Source organism: Glarea lozoyensis, assembly GCF_000409485.1.
Source record: "Glarea lozoyensis ATCC 20868 chromosome Unknown GLAREA16, whole genome shotgun sequence".
In the NCBI taxonomy this organism is placed as follows: domain Eukaryota; kingdom Fungi; phylum Ascomycota; class Leotiomycetes; order Helotiales; family Helotiaceae; genus Glarea; species Glarea lozoyensis.
In genome coordinates, this window is record NW_007360990.1 from 1,913,363 (window position 1) to 1,926,436 (window position 13,074).

Sequence of the window (13,074 nt, forward strand, 5' to 3'; positions counted from 1 at the left end):
TAAAGATGGTGAAGCTCTTGGGAACCCTTAGGATTCAATCTAGGTGCGTGGGATGTCCAGATGTTTTCAGAGGACCCATTCTACCTAACTTGTATGGGCACAACGATGTTGGCGACATGAACACTTCGTCACAAAATACGGAGTCGATAATTTTGTCTAAAAAGGGTCAAAGCCGTTCTACTGAACGGTCAACTAATTGATCTTGGTCTCGTTCCCTCAACACCTCAACTTGTCGCACCCTGGTTTCCGAAGTTTCCATGTTAATTTCTCAAACAAATCGTCGATTTGACAAGAGCCGATGTTATGCGGTAGCTTTAGGTTCCGAAAATGAGCTTAAGAAGGCTTCCAGAATTATTGACCTCAATACACTTCCTCGAGAAGTAAAGTATAGTACACTAACTTTCCCCTGGGCATGCTTGAAATTAACGTGCTGGTGCCTGGTGTCTGAATTCATGGCACGCCAAGGCCATGAACCAATCAAAAGTTGGATTCAGATCGCGATCTGACAGTAGACTGTTATCGTTTTTGAGATCCAGAATCCATGTGCTTTTATTAAAAAGGGGGAGATGGTGCGATTGTGGGCGCCGTCGAAAAAGTGGTCTGGCTAAGCGAGAATAAGCGAGACGCTTATTGCAAATCGAAAGTAAACAAACACACGATCTGGTAACCTAACCTCAATTGAACTTTTTGAGAATTGAAAGTCTTTGTCGAATACCATGGTTCTTTTTGAAGGTTGACGGACAAAATTAGAAAGTGACTGCCTGACTATCAGCTTTTGATTGGTAACTTCTTTGGCGATTTTTAGTTGACCAGTTGGAAGTATTCCTACGATTGACACCACTTATGAAACCAAAAAAGGGACACGACATACTTGCCCTTAGTAGGATACTCTTGAAAAAAAGTACAGTACGCACTGTCGAGTTTCTGTGGACTGGAGATCTCGGAAGCGTGGCATTATAGGTCCTGATAATGATATTGATTTGTTCCATCATCTCAACACGTATGAAGATAAGGAGAAACAAACAATCTATTAGATTAAATCTTTTATTCTCGTCCTCTCAAGACATGTCATTATGAAGCTAAGTGGTCTAGCTTTTTTCAAGGTGTCAGATTCGTCCAAAAAGAAGGGACACTAAAGCTGGTGAGGGGTAACAGCAATGCTAAAACGGACTTGGATGCTTAGAACCTCAAGGGGAAAGCTCTAGTGATATCAGGCGTTGTTCTCCTTGGAATTGAGCTAAATTGGCACTCAAGCAGTCTGTTCTCTTGGCTTGCATCTAACAGGATGTTGAAGTGGCGAGATCGGTGATGGGATGCCCCCTTTGATAATAACTTTCGAGTTCTAGAACAGTGTTTTTAAGCCAAGCGATCGTTATCTAGGCAAAGAAAACATTTGGGTATATTATTTTATACCACCCTTGTTCCATGTCGGTTCTATGAAGTCCAGATTTTGGCCACGATGTAGAATGCCATCTTTTATTCCGGTCTTGAAGCTACCAAAGTTGAAGAGAGCAGTAGACCAATTCTTGAGAGGGGTATCTTTCTTGGAAACATCATTCCGAATTTATTCACAATTATTAGTGCGGCTTGAGGGCACCATCCTGGCTGCCCATTCAAAAATAAATACCTGCCTCTTTTCCCATCAGACTCGGTCAGAAATCAGTGTTGGCAAAAGCACCACTGATTCATGCGGTTTGGCCTTCGTTCACTTTCTTACGCTTCACTTTTAAATTCTCTTGATTCAATATCCGACGTCATTCCATGCAGCAACGGCACGATACAGCCGTGCTTCAAAGGTGATCGCTACGAAGATCAAGTAACTGGCTCCCAGTTTGCTCTTTCCCCAGCCAAACAAAGGTACGAAGATACTGTACAACATCATAAATGTGCTTTTTGATCTTGAACTGGCCTGCTAATTATGTAGAATAGAGATAACTTACCATCTTGATCATGGTTGTGCTAAAATCGACGGCTGTCTACGTCCTTTTGGCTTCACTTTCCGTGACACCTGTATTCTCCTTTCCATCCGGCCAAGATGGATCAGACATTTCGGTAGACGGGACTAATGATGTCGAAAACTTCGATATGGAACCAAGCTCCAGCATCACAGATGATGCATTATCGGACACTACATCGTCAAGTTCCAGCTCGACTTCAGGCTCGAGCCTCTTCTATGTATGGTCGACCTCCTCAAGTTCGAGTTCGTCGACGTCGGTGACATCGACATCGACATCAACAATTGAGAGTTCGACGGCATCCACGAGCTCCAGTTCCAGCACTTTGTCTAGTCCAAGCTCCATCTCTTCCCTCGTGTCCAGTCTTACATCGTTTGAGACCTCTTCGTCTGCTTTCTCCTCGCAAACCTCCTCTATTGATGCAGCAAAATTTGAGGCTGAAAGCTTGCAATTCTCTGTCTCAGACGATTACTCGTCCACAGAAATCCTAACGTCCGCTGCCTCATCCGTTGTCTCGTTGATGGAAGCCTCGACGTCATCTGCCTCCAGCGATACCTCGACAACAGAAGCTTCAACGGTTTCTTTCACTTCCTCGTATGATACTTTGTCGAGAGGGTCATTGGCTTCTTCCGCCTCCGTCGATTCATCGTTGACGGAAGCGACGACTTCATCTTCAGCGGAAGTCACATCTTCTTCGACGGAACCACAAACTACCGAAGAAGAAAGTTCCATGTTCACTTTTGCCACTTCCACTTTGGCATCTTCTGTTTCGACGGCTTCGACCATGGTCCCGACGCCTTCGTCTTCGCTCAGCCTAACATCATTGGCTGCCACCAGCACAACTGTCCCTAGTCATTCTGGGACATCTTCTTTGGAAACTTCCTCTCTTGAGCAGGGCTCAGAAGAGGAGGACTTGAAACAGGAGAACGCAGAAGAAGGTTCCTCTGACTCTTTAGACATCACCACCCCCTGCCTTCCCTCAACGGATCTTCCCATTACCTGGAAGACACGTCGATCGACAGTGTTCATGAACCAGAGACGGCATCATCGTCCTCTCCTTCCGTTTCGGAGTTTCCGTCATCTGTACATGACAATTCAACTAAACAAAATGGCAAGCAGAGTGTAATTGATATTGACAAGTTGAAGTTGTTCTACTCAAGTAGTTTTGGGATTCCCAAAGAAGCTGGAAACCTGATTGCAGCTTTGGACCCAACAAGTCTTAGTACCAAAGGGTCAAATAATCTGTGAGCAAAGCATCCCAACAGTCTCAAACTCGTTACTAACCTGAACATCGTTAGGTCAATGTTAGATGATGCAGCTTTGCTCTCGTTACCGGGGCTGCGTGCCAACTCGCAGAACCTGAGTTCGGACTACTATAACTATAAGCTTCGTCGCCGTGAGGTTCGTATATCAGATTTTTATGAAACGGAGATGAGAAAATTTCCGGTACTACCAGAAATTGATGCATTTGGCAAGGTTCTAGGAGCTCAGAACCTTAATTGCAAGTTTGGATGTACAAACATTCCTTCACCTGAAGGTATTGCGCAACATGTACAAGAAGCGTACCCTCTCTTGAGCGATGAAGAGCGGGAGGAGCAAATCAGATGGCGATGGTTTGCTATGATTGACGTTCAAATCCTCGCTAATGATTTCAAAAAGACTTACGTGGGTGCTTCTTTCTCTTCCCTAGCTTAACCCTTTTGCAAATCTCATTCGGAGTCCACGGAATCTTTACTGATACATTTTCAACGCTACAGGACAGTTACATCCGTCTGCAGACCAATCTCGGGCAGAAAGCTTTTGACCTCCTCCGCCTTATGATTCCCAGAGAAAATTTCGATGCTCAAAAGGCATGCAATATGAAAGTTAAGATCATTACGTCTGCCGTTTCATTTTATTATCAGTTACTGGGCGCGCTTGCGTTCAAAGCGGGAGATGAAGCTGCGGGCCCTGTGGGCGTTGGAATTGCTTTTCAGAGCTTTATAGTTCAACAAACCCTGGAGCATTTATTGAAAAACAATAAGGATTTCAATGAGTACTTCACTAAGGCAATAAGCACCAACAGCACAGAGTTCGTAGCATATATGCCCTTGTCGGAGAATAAGGTCTGCGCTGCCCTCGGCCATCCTGGTGCTCCTGGTAATGGAGCATCCGGTCACGATGAATATGTTCTTCAACTCTCTATGGTGAATGAGTGGATTCAGAAAACTTTCCAGATGCTAAGAGCTATTGAAGAGGGGGCTGCAACGATTGTGTTCAATAAGTCAGACAGGGACGAGTCTATCATCCTGAAGAGATTGAGAGATGTGGATGACAATAAGCCGCGGAATATATCGGACCCAGAAAGAGATGAGCCGTAAGCAACCAGTTTTCGTATGCAACAACATTATTCTGACATTACTTTGCAGAATTATAACCAAGCAATGGGTAGAATATCTCGCAGGAACTCTCCAAACGAAGTTACATCGCTGCTGGGTCATGTACGTGGATATGAAAGGCGACATGAATAAGAGGAACGAGCTCTGCGCAGACAAATCTCCAAGAGCAGGCTCTCGACTTTGTCTGGAAGAAGGAACCGGGGTATTGCAGGGTCAATGCCTCACGCTCCAAAGGGAGGGAAGTCATCTGGTTCCCATCGGCTCGTCAGAGGCTTTCCGCAAACTCGGCCTTTCGGCCAAGAAGATCATTGCAAACTCATGGCGTCAGTACAGCGGTAAAGATGTGCCTGTACCGTTGCTCGTAAATAATGACTCTGAGCCAGATACTAACCATACCATGCTTGAACTTGAGCAGATTGCGTCGTTCCCGGTCTGTAACTCTGATCTTCTCCGACTGACAGACTTCAGCGGCAAAGAGGATGGCAGTAATAATCCTAAAAGAGATCAACAGTTCCCAATCGGATGTGGAGGATTTTTGTCGCAAGAAACAGCCGCGGTTTATAGAGAAATGGGAATTGGCCTGGGTTCTATCAGTAGAAGAAGAGGTGACATGGAAGATATTCTTGAGATTGTGATGTACGAAGTAAGTTTTGATGGGCCATGTTCTCAAGCGCTCGTGCTGATTAAAATGAAGCAACTCTGGAACCTAAGCCCAATCAGAAACTACATCGAATGGTGCGGAGTCGGCGGCTCACACCCTATGATAGATTCTGCACCGCCGATCATTCCTAAACGAAAGTCACACTATTACAGAGACCCCGACTCTCGTTGTGATGCCATTCGAGAGAAAGTGAGAGGAATGACAGAACACGAAGCGAATGTTTGGTTCTGTAGTGCGACTGATCCATTGGCTAGACAGATTATCAGTGGAGAAAAAGAATACAGTGGATGGCATCCTATTTGGAAGAAGGATCGATATCAAAGCAGATGCGAGAGACATATGAAGGGGAAATAAGGTTGACTTGGTTACAAGGAGTTCTGGAGTCCTGTTTTCCTAGGACGAGGAATTGAGTGTTTGTAATCAGTCATACCCATATTTCGCGTCATGTTTTCGTATTAGCGTCGATTGTATTTACAGTATCACACTTATTAGTCATAGTGTTAACATCTGTACATCAGCTAGATAGACTGAAAGTATTCTGAATTGTGTATAATTATAAAGCACACTGTTATACACATGATTGTCGACTCATCTGCTCATCGTGCCAACCATTTCAAAAATGCAACTGACTCAAGTTGAAACTCAACTGAGCATTAACATGGTAGTTGTTGAATTAGAGAAGCTGAGCTGTCGCATGTATTTGAACAGAATATTATTGCAAAAATAAACAGCTTATACTGGCCCCCTCAAGTACATCATTTCTCGCTTGGAGTTAATAGAGGTATATGTAATCGACCGTACATAGTTTTTACGCATATGAGTAACAAGCATCAAGATTTGAACAATTTTTGTCTCGAATTAAAAGACTTGTACCAGGAAGAACCTGAGAAAAAAAGATTCGGTTGACCAACGGAGATAAAACACGACCACTTGCCAAAGGGAACTCCGCACAATTAACCGTGGCTAAAATCCTGAGCGTTTCATTCACCGATTGAGATTCTCAGCAGTTTCACTATACGAGCCAGTGTACACACGAGTTAATCAAACTATTTAAACAGCTCTTGAGTTACTCAATTTTAAGTCGAGTTAAATTCGAGTTATACAAGAGTTGAATAGTAAACCAATCTATTCCCAAATTACTTACGTAGTTTCGGTGAATGCAGAGGAGGCGGGTCAGCTGATAAAAACATCAAACGGCGAATCAGGAGTCGCTAGCCGCGATTATGATAGACTTTCCTATTAACCATATCTCAGGTGCGTGGTTGCAGCCGACCGTTCTTTAAATAAGGCACGAGTTACGCAAGTATAAATTAAGTTGATAATTAGAAATGATGATAAGTCTACTAAGGCAATTAAGTAGTGTACATTATACTTCACTTAATCCAACTCATGTAGCACACTATACGAAACAGTATACTGTGAGATTGAGAGAACAAAAGAAGAAACGCCGTTGACACGAGAATACGGTCCTAGTCATTATCAGTATAGTTGGCAAGCGGCAAAACCCGTGGTAAATTAACTATTCCCAAATTAACAAGTAATTAGTCTAGGTCGCTAAGGCACACTTAACATAACTCCATTTCCCAACCCCTCACTAAACCAAGACAACTTCATCGAAACTCCATTTCCTCCCCGGCCACTCCATACAACTCTCGGGTTTCAAACTTCTTACACACTCAATTCTAATAAGATTCACACTTACGCAACACAATGACCACGATTTTCAAGGGAAAAGCAAACTTCTCACACACTCAATTCTAAGCATTACACTGACGCAACAAAAAAACCACGATTTTCAAATTTCAACCCAAACCTCTATTTTTCTAATCGATATAAAATTCAAAAGCCTCAAGTCCTACAAATATCTACATCATCTTCAACCACCCCCCGCCCCCTTTAAAAACTCACCTAAACATCATCAACCATTCTCAACCCCAAAAATCCCCAATACAACACCTCCAACAAAAATCCCCTCCACCTCCCAATAACACATTTCCTCAAACCTCAAAATTACACGCCAAATCTCACGACATCATCCCCATCTATAACCATCATCTCCACCCACGCACACAAATTCACACACCCACCCCACACACCCTTCCCAAACACATCCCCGAGTCCCCAACCCAGATCCCCTAACAATAAATTCTCGCGCCCACGTCATTCCTCCTTAACCTACCTATCAAACAAAGATTTGTGCTTAGGATCTATACAAATAGTGTTGAAGAGTGGTGCGTATCTGACGGTTCTTTTGGGAGTTTGATGGATATACGGGAGAGAGCGGGTAGCAGCAATCAAAGCCTCGGAGGATAAGGTGTTCGTCCTCGCGAAAGTAGCGATGTCACGGATACCCATCCATAGAATCCCTTCTCCAACTCTCGAATCCCGAAGAGCTGCTTGGTCTTATCCATCATTTCCTCATATCCCTCCCGTCCTCCCGTCCTCCCGCCCTCCCTTCCTCTACAACCCAGAGACCCGTCTCTCTCCCGGGAAAAGGAGGTACAACAACATATCCAACTCTCAGATCGCTAGGACGACCTTCTAAATTCTAACACCAATGTGTTCAAGACATGTTAGGATTGTGTGTCGCTGCTTAGGTGAGTAGGCGAGATGGAAATCGTGCCTGATACAACTCGAAGTCGAGACATCTCTGAACGAACTCATAGGTTTTAATTATCAACTCTCATGGACAGCCCATATGCTCAGCCATTTAAAACACGCAAAGTCAGAACCCCCAATAACCCAGCATGGGATGCAAAAGAGGAAAAATAAAATATTAGTGAAGTCAATAGTCGAAAACTGTCACACAGATCAAGCAACAGAGGACGATAGATATTGTAAAAGGTGGTGGAATTCCATGTCAAAGTAATATCGTAGGTATTCTATTCTCGTGCTCATAGCCAACACAGCCGCATCTCACCATCTTATACGCTTCACACCCCTCGAGCACCCATCCTGCTCACAATCCATAAAAGTCATTGCATCATCAAATCTGGACCTCACCCCTCACCCCCATAGTACCATCCCACCACCACCGACCCCTCTTCATCATAAAATACAACAAAAAAGCACGTCATCCATCGCAGACCACAAACCATCGTCGAGAACGAATCTCCAGCATGAGAAAAAAGGCGAACGAACGAACGAGCGTAGTATCAAAGAAAAAGCAAAGCTAATTCCCCTCTCATCTCCCACTCCCATCCAAATTCAATTCCCATGCGTACTGTTCCTCCCGCGTAAATCTGCCGCTATTCAATGCAATTCCCCTCCCTTCCATAATGCCCATATGTTCAATTCAAGTCAATTCCCTCATTCATCTGTCATCAAAAACAAAACAAGGCGCAGAAAAAGACAGATGCAATACAATATACGCCCAGAAAGTTGAGAGATCATAAATCCGTTCGTCATCTTTTTCGTTACTGTAGAAAATTTCACCCGACGAATCTCATGTGACTGTTTCTTGGTATTTTTGGTTATAAACCTCAACTCGGTGTAAAAGGAAAAAAAACTTATTATTGAAAAATAGTAAATGCAACGAGGTATCGACCGCTTTCCAACAGTGGAAGATGAAAAATAAAAATGCATCAATGCTCATTTAAGAGATCAGCTACACTACTAGTAAGACACTTCCGAGCGTCGACTTTCTCTCGTCGGTTGATAGTAATCACGACTTGAGTAGGTTTCCGGCTCCCGCGTTCTTCTCGAACTAGATCCATAAATGCCAACAGGCGTTTTGCTGTAAGTGACGTTTTCTGGGCCGTAGTTTGGCGCATATTGAACTTCGCCATATATGGGCTTGGTGTTTCTACTCGAACTTCGGTAGCTTGTCTCTCTTACGGGACCGGCTGGACGTGCTTCACGAATAATTGGTGCTGATTCTGGCGCATAGCTAAAAGTCGCACTTCGGATAGGCATGCCTCGAACGGGTTGTGATTGACTACTACTTTGATTCCGAGCAGCTGCTGGTCGTTCTTCCCGGCTGCCTCGTCGTCCAGGAGGAGATGATTCGCGGCCTCGAGAATGATATTCATCATCGAGATTTCGCAAATCCTCGCGATGAGGACGACTTTCAACTCGCTGAGTTTTTCCTTCTGCATAAACGTAGCGATGTTGAGTCGCCGCCGAATATTCCTGAACCCTTGGACTTGAACGGGCGACCGGACTGTGCGATCGACGATGTGTTTGCTGTCGTGGCGACTCAGCCTCGGAATCAGAATCTGTAGCCACATGTGACTGCTTCAACCGGGTACCGCCACCTCTTTCACGACTTCTATCCGAGCGTTTATGTTCGCCATGAAATGTTGCTGCCCGTGGAAGATGTGGGACGGTATCTTGTCGAGGATAATCTTGCGTCTGAGAACGACTCGGCTTTTCCCTAGGAGCAGAACTGTTAGGGATGACGGGTGGTGCCGACTGGTAGCTCTGAAGAGATGGTTTCTTTGGAGCATCGTCGACTATATAAGGCGAGTTGGGTGATGATCTACGACTTCTGTCTTTACTCGATTTCTCTTTTCGACTTGATGTTTCTGCAGACTTTCGGGACTCTTTTCGAGCCGCTGAAGATCTTCGAGGCGATTCATCGTCACTGATGTACTCGTCCGCATGGGCATGTCGGACTGGATAGGTAGTCGAACCTGCAGCATAGGTTTCCGCCCTGTGGAGAGGTGGTGCTCTTTTCAACGGTTGTGGATGAAAGTCATCTACAGACGGAGCTGTTGGTGGAACTTCCCGTTTAACTTCCCGTTTGACCCGGCTTTTCGAAGCCAACATATACGCAGCAGCTTCCTCTTGGTGTGAAGCCCACTTAGGAGCCAATGGAGCTGCTTTTGGTGCATGAGGACGGAGTGGTTCTTCACGTATCTCGTCTCGATATCTGGTCTCCTTTCTGACCGAGGAGCGAGTCTCATGTCGTCGTGGCTCGTCTTCGGAGTCAGACTCCACAAGTACCCGGGAGTATTTGTCATCTGTGCCTCTCTTTCGCTCCCGATCTCTGGTCTTCTCCTTCTTGCCATAGCCGGATCTTTTCAGGTCCTTCTCGACTCGCAGTCTCTCCCGCTCATCTTCTTCTCTTCTTCTCGTTTTCTCATCTCTCACTGATGCGTGTTTTCGGTCGGTCGATTCGTAGCTGGCGGTCTTTCTTGGTCCATTTCGGTTCTCCTCGTAATGTGAAGGAACATCCTCGTATGATCTAGGAGGGGTATGCGAATACACTTTAGGTGCGGGTTGTGATGTTTTCGCGCGTGTAAAGGTAGGAGGTCTGAATTCGGCTGTTCTAATGTTAACGTCGGATCCTCGGTCGGTTCTGATCTGGTGCTCGAATGGATCCTGTTTATGAGGCATCCCACGACCCATCTCTCTCCTCAGTTCTTCCAGCTTTAAACGTTCATCATACTGGACTCTCTTCACATCGTCGCTCAATATCTCGTATGCCTGTTGGATCTTGTGGAACTCATCTACAGCCTTTGCCTTCAGAGCGGCGTCCTGCACCTTGTCTGGATGGCATTTGAGCACGAGCTTCCGATGTGCGCTCCGAATCTCTGCCAGCTTCGCATCTTTGAGAACACCAAGAGCCTTGTATGGATCGGGAGGTAAAGGAGTCGACATGATGTGTGAACGGACGGGAAGGTGGGAGGTCGTACTTGGATCATAAGCTGACGTCGTGGTATCGATCTGGAATGCTTCGGTGAAGGTCTGCGTCGGTGAAGCAGAGCACGATCTATTGCATGTTGTTGATGATGTAAATAGGGTCGCGAAGTCGGTCTCGAGGTACAGGTACAGGTACAAAGGGGTGTCGGTGAGCTGGGTTGAGATGGATGCGATGCGAGTGACCCGTGGTGTTTGTTGATGGTGTGCAAAGAGAAAAGGGTATTAAAAAGGATTCAAGGGTCGAAAGCAGAACAGAGATGTGGAAGGCGAAAGAAGCGTCGAGGATGGATGTTTGTGAATGGATGCATGCGAGAATGTATCGTAAAGGCCAGTCTGGGGTGGTGTGTGTATATGACAGTTCCTGGTTGTGGTATATCGCGCAAGAGGGTCATCAGGCGGGAACGGGAGGTGGAGGATGGATGGGGAAGCAGAACTGGGAGTCGAGCGATGCTGGCTGGCTGTGAGAGCGATGATGGATGTGGTTGGTGAAAGCCTGGCAAATGGATGGGGCCGGGGGCCTTCTGCACAGTCCCTGACGGTCTCGATTCGCGCGCCCAGGTATGTGCGTGCCTGATGACTGAGGCTTGAGTCAGTGTCCACGTGACTACGATCGAATCGGCGGCGGCGACGTTTGTTGGCGTTGCGAACGTGGCTGAGGTTCCTGGTTCCAGCTCTTACTCGCCTTTACTCAGCGCTCCCGCAGAGGCTTTCGTAATCTGTGTTCTCTCGAGTGGCAACTGTCCAGGTACACTGGTGGTATCACGGAGGACTGATGAATCGCATCCGACGAAGAGTGACAAATTCGCCTTCACATATCGCAAAGGGATGGCAAGATGAGTCTGTATGACGAGGAATGGTACGTCGCTTAGCATTCACGATGGTACGCAAGTACGGGTGCAAGTGCACGTCGTGGGGTGGTGCGAGCAGGAAAGGTGATGTTTGGGTCAGGCTCTGGCCGCAATCAATTGGCTACGGTCTTATTATGGTGGTCGTACTCGAGAACTCGTGGAGGCTCTTGATGACCAGACAACAAGACGAGGCGGTGAAAGCTGCTGCTTTCTCAGGTCGCAGAGTCCAGCCGGGGAACAATGATTCGCAAACCGGATCCTCATACAAATGCTTCACTGGTTCCAGTCCTGTGAGAGGCAGCCTCGAGGTCTGACGGAGGGGTTGAGAGGTTCAGAGGGATCGTGTGGTGGGCGTTGCTGCAACGTGGAGAGGAGCAGGTCGAGCGGAAGCGACCTTTCCACCAGGAACCGAAGATGCAGGGCGAGATAAGGTATGAAGCAGTTGGAGTACCAGATCTCGGTATATGATGTTATGTTGAGACAACGCCCGCCGTTCGTTAGAACAAAGGTAAGGAACGGCTTCTAGAGAAGTTGGAAGTTTACGACTGCAAGGGAGGTTATGCAGGTATTGGGCGCGCTGAGAAGATATCTCGTTGGAAAGGCTATGGCGCTTCAAGGCAGTCAATTGAACAGGTCCAGTCGCGCCCGACAACCATCGGAGCTGGGCGAGTCTGCCAACTGCATTATCCAAGCCCCTCGGCCGCCCGGCTACTATGTGAGAATAGAAACTTCTCGAGAATTGGGATATAACACAGGCGTGCTATGTAGAAGTTTATGAGAACTACGTGAAATTGCTGCGGAAGAGATGTTGGTCTGCGGATGTAAGCTGTTGGATACTACCCACGATCATGTAGCCAGAGCATGAAGCGCAAGGCCAGCGGTAAAAGAAGAGCAGGACGAAGCGATGTGAAATCAAAGCCTTGCGATATCTCTTAGGCTTTTGACTCCATCCGACTTGATTACTTACCAAAGAGGATATTACCAAGGACTCAAAGAGGAATAGGAAACCAGCAAGGCATCATCGTAATGCTTATCCCGATAGCCCAAATAATCCTCTTTCCTCACCAGTTCGGAGCTGAATAAGAAACATGCCTACCACTTACTGACACGAAGACTGCATAAGGCTACTCACTGATCAGATCCGACGATCCATATCATACACATCCCGCAACATCCAAACTAGTCGCTCCACGTTCTGAAATCGCGACGATGATGGCATCACGCACTTGGCTCGTCTCGCACTCTGAGATCCAACAGCAGATCACGATGGTTATCACACTACCACGTCCGATCATCGCACGAAACTTCACCAGAAGCGTAAAACAACTACCCTCCAATTCGCGAGGACCACAGAGACATTGCATGAGACTTGTCCACACCAGCCAACCATATATGAATGGTAGTGTGAATTCTGCACAGCAAGCACAGCCAATAAACGATTTTCTAGGCTTGAAGCGCGGAATCAACCTTAATTCTCATCACGGTGCCTTTAAACGCTTGACAATTAGGCCTCCTCGTGATAGGATATAAGAATAGCAATACGTCGTACCCCTCTTCTAGAATATCGTGCCCTTCACGAGGCTCGC

At 46.3% G+C, this 13,074-nt stretch overlaps 2 protein-coding genes across 2 annotated transcripts; one reads left to right on the forward strand and one right to left on the reverse strand.

Annotated features, from left to right (window-relative positions):
* Positions 1 to 1,950: 1,950 nt before the first annotated feature.
* On the forward strand, positions 1,951 to 5,348 carry GLAREA_07891 (uncharacterized protein; the record flags this gene model as incomplete). Its single annotated transcript, XM_008082578.1, has 6 exons — positions 1,951 to 2,893; positions 2,992 to 3,199; positions 3,254 to 3,620; positions 3,713 to 4,311; positions 4,364 to 4,976; positions 5,028 to 5,348. 6 exons carry the CDS (start codon positions 1,951 to 1,953, stop codon positions 5,346 to 5,348), a joined length of 3,051 nt encoding a protein of 1,016 aa, XP_008080769.1.
* Positions 5,349 to 8,609: 3,261 nt separating this feature from the next.
* GLAREA_07892 (Chaperone J-domain-containing protein) lies at positions 8,610 to 10,598 on the reverse strand (the record flags this gene model as incomplete). Its single annotated transcript, XM_008082579.1, has 1 exon — positions 8,610 to 10,598. One exon carries the CDS (start codon positions 10,596 to 10,598, stop codon positions 8,610 to 8,612), a length of 1,989 nt encoding a protein of 662 aa, XP_008080770.1.
* Positions 10,599 to 13,074: the final 2,476 nt, after the last annotated feature.